The 12,154-nt window shown below is 46.8% G+C and overlaps 1 protein-coding gene across 1 annotated transcript; it reads left to right on the top strand.

The window, feature by feature from the left end:
• Positions 1 to 4,759: 4,759 nt before the first annotated feature.
• SHISA2 (shisa family member 2) lies at positions 4,760 to 12,154 on the top strand. Its single transcript, XM_005585512.5, has 2 exons — positions 4,760 to 6,126; positions 9,706 to 12,154. The coding sequence occupies exons 1-2, from the start codon at positions 5,793 to 5,795 to the stop codon at positions 10,257 to 10,259; spliced, it is 888 nt and encodes a 295-aa protein (XP_005585569.1). The 5' UTR covers positions 4,760 to 5,792; the 3' UTR covers positions 10,260 to 12,154.

The following is a 12,154-nucleotide window of genomic DNA, read 5'->3' as shown; positions in this document are numbered from 1 at the left end:
GTGACATCATGGGCAGATAACTACTTTCACAGCTGCAGGGTTGTATTTATTTATTTGTTCTAGATTCTTTTTTGTTATGGTAAAATACACACAACATGAAAATACCATTGGTGACATTTATTATATTCGTACTGTGTGCAACCATCACCACTGTCTGGTTCCAGAACATTTTCACTCCAAAAGGAAACCCTGTACCCATTAAGCAGTCACTTCCCCTTCTTCCTTCCTCCCAGCCCCTGACAGGCACTGATCTACTTTGAAAGAAAAAAATTTGTGGAGACAGGGTCTCACTATGTTACCCAGGCCAATCTTAAACTGCTGGGCTGAAGCCATCCAGCTGCCTCAACCCCTACAAAGTGTTAGGATGACAGGTGTGAGCCGCTACGCCCAGCTCTGATCTACTTTCTGTCTCTTTGGATTTGCCTCTTCTGGACATTTTATATAAATGGGCTCATGCAGTATGTGCCTTTTGTGTCTGCTTTCTTTCACTTGCCCAGTGTTTTCGAAGTTCTTCTGGGTTGTAGCATGTATTCATGCTTCATTTCCTTTTATGTCCAAATAACATTGCAATCGTACGACTATAACCCATTTTGTACATCCATTCATTAGTTAGCAGATATTTTAGTGGTTTCCACCCTTTGGCTGTTGTAAATAGTGCTGCTATGGACATTTATATAGAAGTTTTTGTCTCTACATATGTTTTCATCTCTTTGGGGTTACCTAGGAGTGGACCTGCAGGGTCATATGGTTATTCTATGTCTGACTTTTTGAGGAACTGTCAAGCTGTTTTGCACAGTGGCTGAACCATTTTACATTCCCATCAACAACAGCGTTCAAGGGATCTGATTTCCCTACAACCTTACCAACATTATTTCCCATTATCATCATCATTACTATTATTGCCATCCTAGTGAAAGTAAAGTGGTATCTTGTGGTTTTGATTTGCATTTCTCTAATGATTAATGATGTTGGAGGTGTTTCATGTGCTTATTGGCCTTTTGTAGATGTTATTTGGAGAAATGTTTATTCAAGCCAGTTTTTTTGGTTGGGTTGCCTTTTTGTTCTGGGTTGTAAGAGTTCTCTTATATTCTGGATACTAGATTCTTTTCATATATATGATTTGCAAATCTTCGCACATTTTGCTTTCCCTTATGCCATTCTTTTAGCTATGAAGGCATTAGTGAAATAAGCCCTCCATGAAACTCCATATCTCCAAAATGAAAATGTATCCATAGTAAACCTCAAAATCAAAAATTAAAGGGGGTTCAGTAAAACAATGGAGTAAGGAGGTGGGATGAGAGAGAACTATGTCAATAGTTTATAATGACAAATGAGAAGAAATATAATTGAAAATATGGAAATTACTTTTCTGGAAGTCAGTATGTCAATTACAAGAAAAATAAGGAGGGTGAAAAATTAAAAATTTTAAAGCAAGAACAATTTTTTCACAAATTTATGAACATTTTTATTTTTAGATGAGGTTAGGTAATCAGAAGACAAAACTAAAATAAATGTAAATTAACATATTTGTTCGGGTTTTAACAAAAACACTTTAATTTAAAAGAAATTTTGGTAAGCCAAATGCCAAATTTTCAATACTATTTCTATTTATGAGAGAAGAGGAGAAAAAGATGAATGAACCTAGTGAAAGCCATTCTCCCTAAACAGACTGCTGATGGGTGTGCAGATGGTAAGAACCTTCTGCTCTTGCTGAAACTTGCAGAAAAACCCTGTAGATCTTGCAGCTTTTAGAACTGCCAGCCAAATGAAATATGATTACCTCCATCTGATTTGTATCAACTCTAGTTAGTAGAGTCATCAGTAATCATTTCTTTAGTTACATGACTTGCTATTTGTACTAGTGAAGATGTGTCAGAAGTTTGCTTTTATATCAATTGGATTTTATTTATATATATATGTATATATATACACACACAGGCACATACTGAAAGGTAAAATAACTTGAAAATACACTTTTTCAGTTAGTGTCTATAGAATTCAACTTTTTAAAAAAGGGGGCGGCACTCTTTCATATGTTTTAAAATATATTTTGGCAGACTGCCTGACATTTCATTTTGATTACCATAAATTATGATTACTACTACCTTTATGTTGTAATTACTAGTTATAGTTTCTCAGAAGAAATGAGTAAAATAGTTTTGGTTGTCTTTTAAGACCAATGAGGGATTTTTTTATTTCCTACGGAAGGAACAAGACTATTTTAACATCTCCCAGTAGCACCTCCCATGCAGAACCTCACTAAATCCTTGGCAAGTTATTTTATAAAATTTCAGTACAGCATTCCAGATACACAAAGAAACGATAAAACAAGAGAGACAAAGTGACATAAACGACCTTTCAGCATTGAAGATAGTCAACCACTACGGAAAGTAACCGTGAAAGGGCCTCCCCTTAACTGTTAAGGAAGAAAGGAAACACAGTAATAAAAAAAAAAAAGAAGACGAATTTGCTTAGAGCACCATACTTCTAAGTTCACCAATTATAGATTAAATTGTAGACTATTTGGGAAAATCTTTGTGTTTTAAAGGTGGCACTATCCAGTCACCAAATCAATTCCAATATGAAATGTTAAACAATTTTTTTCTTCATAAATAAATTCTAACAAATTGTGGATGTTTTGGTGAATAGGATCAGTGGATCGTGGAAGGAGGTTATGGCATAGGTACTGCCTGAAATTATACAATTCTAAATAGTACAGTAAGTACAATTCTCTTGCATTAATTGTTTTTCCAAATGGCAAAAACTGAAAGTATTCACCCTCTGAACACCACCCAAATCAACTCGTGCTGCCATAGGAAGATGATACCTAACCATCTTATGGTCTGTACAGAACTCCCAGTTAATCAATCCTGGGCTCTCTGTAATGGAGGCTGTGGTGACCAGCAGTGTGGTGGGTGGGCTTAGGAGTCAGGAGAAATTGGGTACAGTCCAGGCAAACTAACACTCTCTATCTTTAGGGATTGAGCAAGTATCCTCACCAGTAAAATGAGGATGGTATTACTGTCTTATTCATAGGGCTGCTGTGAGGATTAAATAAAATCACGCATGTGAAATTCTTAGCATGGTGCCTGGCTCATAGTAAGCTCTCAATAAATGGTGGCTAATGGTATCTTCTAAGAAAACGACTCATTCTGAAAAACTCAGTCTTCCTTTGACTTCTTCTGGTCTCATTTTAAGTGTTATTCCTTTGATGATTTTTCTGACCTCCTTCCCCACCCTAACCTAGATTATGTGCTTAAATTGATGCTGTTCATTGTGGGTGAGAGCTTTGATCATACTTGCATTCTCTTTGCTTATTCAGTTCTTTGTCTTTTTGTCTGATTTCTGTGTTTTACCCAGGAGACTTTAGGCCCCATTTGAAGGAAATGGCCATGCTGTCTGGCTTCTTGATGAGTCCCAGTAGCCAGCACAGAGCACAGTACACTGTAAGTGCATGGCATGTATTTCTTGAATGAATAATTTCTTGATATTGAAATTTTTTTAGCTTACTAGCTCAAGAAATTTGGTGAATAGTGCATTTAAAATACATAATCCTGTGTAGCTAAAAATGATACACAACCAAAAAACTGCAAGAAAACAAAGTGCAATGCTTGGAGAGAGGTTTAGTGAAAAGAATAAGGTGTGTGTTGGGGAGCAGGGACATAGGGTAGGGTTTTTTCTTGGATTTGACATTGTTGGGACAAGTGGAAGAATAATCAACAATGTCTGAACTTCACATTAACCAGAACACACAAGCATCCAACGGCTGCTTGAATCTGAGTGTCTTTGCTGTAAGTAAAATTGCCTGTGTTCTGTAGTCATGAACTTGGAAGGGACCTTAGTGATCATCACCTCCTATGCTCCACTTTATAGATGAAGAAACTGAGGCCAGAAAAACGCAGTGATTCTCTACTAGTAGAGCTGGGCGTAGAAGTCAGGTCTGCTGACTCCCAGACGGTGTGGGAAGGGGCATTCGTTCCTTTAAAAATAATCACTGCTGCTTTAATAACATCAGCACCTGTTGTTCCAGCTTCTGGAAGAGAGAAGCTATTAATTTCTCCTTCATCAAAGCTGAATTTCTGGTCTGTCTGAACCTTGTTTTCTTCCTGACTGCAGCTGTCTAAACCACTAAGGCCACATGTTGGACGGAGGCACTTTCCTGCTGGACTCCGATAAATCACCACACCCAAATATAGAAAGAAAAAGGGACACAGATCATCCAGACCGTGGCCGAATCTTTGCGGAACTGTCTCCGTTCCACCTTGTGGCGGAGGCCTCCAGCCCCCTAGACACAGCCCCAGGCGTGTGAGTGAGCCACCAACATCGGAGCTCTTCCTACATAGGGCCTGGGACCAACCGGGGCCGGGACATCAGCTGCTGGAAGCTGAGAGAGTTCATCTGAGCGGCGATTTCATGATCTGTAGGGTGGACAGTGATCGTAATCCCTTGAGAAGTTTGCAGAAACGAACCGAATGTTGAATGCCAAAGATCTTCACAAAGCAAATTGAGTTTCTTCCATTATTATTGTTATTTGTGTTAGCGAGGCCTGGATTGCTTAGGTTGTGTTTCCTCCCGCGCCTATTCCAGCAGGCAGACCCCGCCCACGGCCACACCTTTCTCCTCGCGCGGGTGGGAAAGTGAGGGGCCGCCCGGCGCCGGCGGGGGTTCCTGGGCGGCGGGGAGCCGCGCATCGCGCATGCGCGCCGGGGAGCGGGGAGCTGCCGGCGTCTATAAAAGCGCAGCTCAGAGCGCAGCTAGCGGAGTCGGAGCTGGCCTGGCGCCGAGCGAAGCGAGGTTGCGGGCCGCTGCAGCGCTCGGCTTCTCCCGTAGCCCGGAGGAACGAAACTTCCGTGGGAGGCTTCCATCGGTGCGCACCTCCCGAGGGCGAAGCAGCGACCGGGAGAGGGAGCGCCGGCCGGAGGCTGCCGGGCTCCTGTGGGACCGCGCTGCAGCCGGGGAGGCGGAGAAGGGGAACCCGGGCGAGCCGCCCGGCTGGATCCGCGCCCAGCAGCAGCCGCGGCCGCCGCCAGCCGGGCAGGCTCCGAGGACTGCGGCTTGGGGCGCGCCGGACCCTCGCCTCGTCCGGGACGTTCCCGGGATCTGGAGCGCTCCCTCGGCGACGTGCTGGGAGGATTGGCCGTCGGCCCCCCCGAGTGGAGCGTCGGGGCTGCACCCCTGAGGGCTGCCCGGGCGGCCCGGTCGGAGCCATGCGGACCAAGTTCGGGGCAGAGGAGGCTGAGCGCGGCCGGCTGCCTCACTTGCTGCCCAGAGTCTTGCGCGCACTGCCCGCCTTCGCTCCTTCTACCCGCCCGAGGAGGGGATAAAGGAGGGGAGACGGGCCCCGATTCGCGCGCGGGACCCTGAGGCTTAAACCCTGCGGCGGAGCCCTGGCTCCAGGTCCGTGGCGGGGCGCCCAGCGGTCATCCGGCTAGAGTGAGCGTCCCTTCGGGGATGCTCAGGGAGGGTCCGGTTGCCGGTGAAGCCTCCAGAGGCTTCGGGACGACAGTCCCGGGGGCCTTCTTACTGCATCCTGAGATTTCCATCAGCGAGTGCAACTCATAAGGCAGCCCCTAAGGGGACCGGGCCACCGGCTGAGGAGGGGGATGGCTTAGGAGCTCCTGGACCTAGGGCCCGGCGTCGTCGCCTCCTGGGCGTCGCGGCAGAGGGGAGTGGCCCGCGCCGAAAGCGCCGCGGGACAGTCAGCGACGAGGCCCGGGGGTCGCCGGGGCCACGACTTCTCGGAGACCGCCCTGCGCTCTCTGGAGACGCGCCGCCCGCGCCAGGGTGGTGCCATGTGGGGCGGTCGCCGCTCATCCGTCGCCTCCTCCCGGAACGCCGCTTCGCTCCTGCAGCTGCTGCTGGCCGCGCTGTTGGCGGCGGGGGCGAGGGCCAGCGGCGAGTACTGCCACGGCTGGCTGGACGCGCAGGGCGTCTGGCGCATCGGCTTCCAGTGTCCCGAGCGCTTCGACGGCGGCGACGCCACCATCTGCTGCGGCAGCTGCGCGTTGCGCTACTGCTGCTCCAGCGCCGAGGCGCGCCTGGACCAGGGCGGCTGCGACAACGACCGCCAGCAGGGCGCCGGCGAGCCTGGCAGGGCGGACAAAGACGGCCCCGACGGCTCGGCAGGTAGGGCGGCCTGCGCCCAGCGCGAAAGGGAGGACGGTTGGCGTTGCCTGGACGTCAGGGACCTGGGAGCTTGGAGGGGGAGATTCAGGGAAGGACCTGGGACCAGGAGGCGGAGTCTGCAGTCTGGCTTATTACTTGGTCGATGTGGGTCACTAATTCACCCCCACGGGCCTCAGTTTCTCCATCTGTCAGCCAAAGGGTGGCTTAGAGTGAATTTTCCGAAGAAAATCACACTCCTAAGGCAGTGTGGGCCACAGATAGCCCCCATATTCCTTCCGACCAGGGTACTCCGGGCCCCTCTGGCGTCTGCTGTCTCCATAGGGCTCCGTGTCTTAGGGGTACCCGAGAAGACGGTGAGGGTGCGCCCCCGCCCGTGAGGGCCTGGCAGACGTCCTTCCCTGAAGGCTCCCCGAAAAGAAGGCAGCTCCTCAGAGCTTTCCCGGGGGCTGCTGCCCTGTGCCAGACCCCGCGGATTCCCATCTGCTCCACGCGGCGGCCCCTCTCCCCTGCAGCGGCCCGTCTCTGGGGTTTCTGGACTGTTAATTCCTTACCACGTCAGACTCAGTAGGTGTAACATCGGAGCAGTGCCCAGCCTTGCTCTTTGTGGTTTTGATTTTTTTTTTCTTTTTCAAATTGCCAAAGCCAGACTTGGAAAGTAAACCCGTTAAAGAATTTGGTAGGTTGCACTTCATTCTTGAGAAACCTTCCGGAATGCCTCCCTGGGGTGGTGTCTACACCAGTCTCTCTCTCTTCTCTCCTTTCTTTCTTTCTCTCTCTCTCTCTCTCTCTCGTTCGGGGGAGGGGAGGTAAAATGGCAAACGTATCCCCGAGGGGGCGGCTCCTCCTTTTTGTGGGCCCGTTGGGTGTACCTGGGAGACCTCGCTAGCACCCGGAGCCTGGTAGCACCCGGAGCCTGGTAGCACCCGGAGCCTGGGTTCGGGCTGCCTGAGCTTTGGCACAGCGTGGTTTGTGTTTACAGAGCTGCCTCCCAGGACCCGGTGAGAGACAGCTCTTTTCAGTGCCGTTCCCTTTTGCAGTCAAGCATTTTATTAGCATGCTACTCCCATTGTTCTGTCTTGAATCTGAAGAGCGTGTAATTCCAGAACCAGCGCAGTCTTAAAACGCAGGCTCAGCCTCGCAGACTGTGTGGCCATGGAAGACAGCCCGGAGAAGCGAGCCAGACCCCAAACAGCTACAGTCAGATGTCTGCTGAATTGGGCTCATTAATGGTTTCCAAAAAGTTGGGATGGCTTTGGACTAGTGGGGACTTCTCATGACGAGACTTATGACGCCCTGTGTTGTGTGTGGGTGCCTTCTTCACGCTACTTTTAAACGTTTTTTTCCTAAAAATTGTATTTCTTCCACTTCTTTTCTGCAGTGAAGGACAACACACCTAATTAAGCCTGCCGGGGGGGCTTATGGTAGCGCTGCATTCCTTACCCCTGTGTAGTTATTTACATTTCCAATTAAAAATCCTGGAAAGAGAACAGTTATTTCTCCCCAAAACTCATTATGTGGACTGAGGCTGGTTTCAGCCAGTTTCTGCTATGACTGGGGTACATTTTTTTCCTGTTTTTCTCTTATTATTTTTTGATAACATATTTAGGGCTTGTGTCTCAATTTAGAAAATGAAATATTTATAACACGCCAAGGAAAAAGCCCTGCATCCACTTCTCCAGTGATCCATAGTTAGCCTGAAGTGATAGTGTAATTAGAACAGGTCTACTGCCAGGCACCAGCTGTGCTGCAGACACTGTGGCAAGTGTTTCTACCTGCTAAACGGGCGCTATATATAGAAACTGCTCTGTTTAGCATTGAAACTCCAGGAAATCTTCCACAGTCAGCCTTTGGTTAAATACCTATAAAGTATTGTTTTACTTACAAAGCATTATTTCTCCATAATTCCACCTGGTGTTATACTTTAAAAACACTGACTGCAAGAATACCAGAACAGTCAAAAGGAGCGTAATTAGAAAGCCTGGCTGCTCTAATGGATGATCAAAGGGTATTCATAGAGCTGACCTCAAAGGCGCGGGCTCCTTCCAAAAGTGCTGCCCCATCTGACTGTGGGCTGGCATTATGCTTTGCCAAGACCAGTGAGACCCAATCCGTCCCTGTCCTCATGTATTTCCCAAAAATATAGTCAGGGGGATGGGGCAAGAGCACATCAGAAAATGCAGGCTGTCGGTAACACAGGGTAGGATTCTACCAAAGTGGCTCAGAGGCATTCTGCAGGCACCTCCCGTCTGATTCTACCCCATCAACCTGCATCTAGTTTCTAAAGCCTTGTAGTGCCATCCGTATGGCTCCTAAAAGATTGTTTTAAGAAACTAATTTTATTTATTTATTTATTTGAGTTGGAATCTCACTCTGTCGCCCAGGCTGGAGTACAGTGGCACAGTCTCGGCTTACTGCAACCTCTGCCTCCTGGGTCCAAGCGATTGTTCTGCCTCAGCCTCCAGAGTAGCTGGGATTACAGGTGCGCGTCACCACACCCAGCTAATTTTTGTGGTTTTAGTAGAGACGGGGTTTCACCACGTTGGCCAGGCTGGTCTTGGAACTCCTGATCTTAGGTGATCCACCCACCTTGGCCTCCCCAAGTGCTAGGATTACAGGCATGAGCCACCGTGCTCTGCCAGAAACTAATTTTAAAATGGAGTTTGCTAGTGGTTTTATCAAAAGGTTTTTATTTTTACTTTTTATTGCTTTCTATTTTAAAAGCAGCTTCCCTGGTGAAGTATCATGGCTGTTACTTTATGCCCTGAGGGCTTTCCCTGTGCACCCTTGCCTTCTTGGCTCGCTGTGGGTGACTCTTCTTCCTGCAACACGTGTCTTGTTGCTCCTGATGTTTGCTCTTGGGACACTGTTTCAGGATGGCCCAATGCCTGGAATAACTTCCCGCCACCTCCACACAGACCCCGTCACCTGGACCCAGTGCTACCGAAGGACCCTGGCTTTTGCTAGGGAAGAGTGAGGACGGTCTTTTTTCAGCCCCTCCTTGACCCTCTCGTGCCGTACAGATGCCTTTTGGAAATAGTAGTGACTTAGAGTCTGGCCTAAATTTTTGACTTAACTGCTGATGAAAAAAGAACTTGCTAAAGAATGGTAAAGAGAAATTTGCAAGGAACTTAACTTTCTGGGGGAAAAAAGACTTTTAAATAAGTTTAAAGTCATTATTACTATGAAGATCCTACAACAATATGGTAGGGCAGACTTGTTTGGACAGTTCGATTATGGTAGGAAGTTTAGAACCATAACTGTCTTAACCTATTAAACCCATATTTTTGCTAAATTGGATATCTGGCTCACTCAGTCTTGCAGTTGATGAGTTGAACTAAATATAAACAGTTTGCTTCTAGGGGCTGAACTGCCATGCCTGTAGGGTCTCAGGATCTTTCTAAACACTTGATAAAGAATGGTGCATCTTATGGACTCCTAATATGTGAACAAATGAGCCCAGTGTCGGCCCTTCAGCTGTGGGTGTCGGTGCTGCTCATTCATTCATTGCCATTGCCAGTCGGCGATTGGACTGCATTCCCAGAGTAAATCATAATGTTGTGTTTCTGTCCTTTGCTTCAGTGCCCATCTACGTGCCGTTCCTCATCGTTGGCTCTGTGTTTGTCGCCTTTATCATCTTGGGGTCCCTGGTGGCAGCCTGTTGCTGCAGATGTCTCCGGCCTAAGCAGGATCCCCAACAGAGCCGAGCTCCAGGGGGTAACCGCTTGATGGAGACCATCCCCATGATCCCCAGTGCCAGCACCTCCCGGGGGTCGTCCTCACGCCAGTCCAGCACAGCTGCCAGTTCCAGCTCCAGCGCTAACTCGGGGGCCCGGGCGCCGCCAACAAGGTCACAGACCAACTGTTGCTTGCCGGAAGGGACCATGAACAATGTGTATGTCAACATGCCCACGAATTTCTCGGTGCTGAACTGTCAGCAGGCCACCCAGATTGTGCCACATCAAGGGCAGTATCTGCATCCCCCATATGTGGGGTACACGGTGCAGCATGACTCTGTGCCCATGACTGCTGTGCCACCTTTCATGGACGGCCTGCAGCCTGGCTACAGGCAGATTCAGTCCCCCTTCCCTCACACCAACAGTGAACAGAAGATGTACCCAGCGGTGACTGTGTAACGCAGAGTCACTGGCGGGTTCCTTTACTGAAGGGAGAGGAAGGCAGGGGTGGGTTGTCAGGTGGGCGTCCGCACGGGCCGGTGGTATTTGTGGCACGGTTCCTTTGGATGGCTTCATTTGCCCCCAGACTGTATGAAAACATCTCCAAATGAGCATTTCTGGATATGTGTCACCCAGGGTATCATTGATTTATGATGGGAAACTGGCCTCAGCTGGAGATGGCTATGATGTTGCTGATGGGCGTGTAACAAATGCTTGAGTCCCAAGTGCCCTTGAGATATGGTTGGTGAAAGAATTTTATAAACTGATAAATTAAGGGGTTTTATTATGTTGTTGTTATTATTTTTTTGTTGTTGAGTGCACAAGATCAAAATGCCTGGTATCTCCCTTTTACCTGGGCCTTTTTTTTTTTTTTTTTAAATGAGACAGGGTCTTGCTGTGTTGCCCAGACTGGAGTGCAGTGGTGCTATCTCGGTTCACTGCAACTTCAGCCTCCTGGATTCAAGCAATTCTCCTGCCTCAGCCTCCCAAGTGGCTGGGATTACAGGTGCCTGCCCCCACGGCTAAGTTTTTGTATTTTTTGTAGAGATGGGGTTTCACCATGTTGGCTAGGCTGGTCTCACACTCCTGACCTCAAGCGATCTGCCTGTCTCAGACTCCCAAAGTGCTGGGATTACAGGCGTGAGCCACTGCCCCCAGCCTGAGCCATTATTTAATGTTTTTATTTTTATGTTTTTAATGCATCCAAGGTTAAGGGGAAGACACAAATAACAGGACTATTCTAAAAGGAAACCTGTTTGAACTCTGTGAGATCAGTCATCAGCCTCAGTATTCCACAGGCACACCTTCATTTCATCGTAAAAAGATACACATTTTGTCTATTTTTGTGCTTTTGGGGCCTATTTTGTGCTTTTTTACCTTGTGTAGAGATCTTATTACAAAGTGGTTTTCTACATTAAAAAGAGACTGAAATAAATTGTATAGTTACTTAACTAATGAAGACATTTCAGAACTCTGGGATGATTTTAATCTTGAAGTAGTAGGTGGTGTAGTATTAAAACCATTCACCCCCTTCTTGATTGTATCTTAATTTTCTGGCTTTAAGGTGACATCTGAGAGGTAATGCATTCTTTTTTATATTGAAATCATAAGCTATCACCCGCTGCTTCTCTGAGTTACTTTTAATTTTGCCTTCTGGTTACGGTTTGGGATTTCCTTCTGTTTGGTTTTCAGATCCCCGTGTCTATACAGTCCTGAGTGCAAGTAATTACTATACTTATACATGAGGATCAGTATTTCTGCCTAGATCTGATAAAACATTTTCTTGTTTTAGTTATAAAAATTCAAACAAAAGTGTTACAAAGATACTTAGTATAGCTCCTTAATCATAACCTGAGACTTGGGATGAAATTTAAACCACAGAGATGGTTTACTTTGCGGATCATAAGGCTTTTTATACTCTTGTTATCAAAATGGCTTATTTTTCGGGCAATAGGGACTATTAAGTCAAGAGAAAAGCTTTTCAAAGAAGTATTGCCTTTCTTCTCCCACACAGTTCTTGATTTCATCTCTCTTTCAGGCCTCAACAGGCACTGTATTCATTGCCAAGGTTCCAAATTATCAAATTCAAGTGAATTTATTTGTGTGTTGTTTACTTATTAAAAAAAGATAACTTTAAGGATGTGCAAGATTTTGTAATTAAACAAATCGTTTTATGGTATGGTCTTCTACACATTTATATCTATAGATATCTATCGATCGTCTTTCTATTCTGTTTCATGACTGAATAATGTAAAACCATTGTTGGCAACTGGTATCATCAAAGATACTCATTTTTTAATAACCAAAGGCAGGGGAAATCATTTTACTTATTAATAAATATTTTATGATGTGAA

This window comes from Macaca fascicularis, chromosome 17, assembly GCF_037993035.2.
Source record: "Macaca fascicularis isolate 582-1 chromosome 17, T2T-MFA8v1.1".
Taxonomy (NCBI): domain Eukaryota; kingdom Metazoa; phylum Chordata; class Mammalia; order Primates; family Cercopithecidae; genus Macaca; species Macaca fascicularis.
Note: the sequence above shows the minus strand (reverse complement) of the source record. Positions and strands in the feature narration are given on the sequence as shown.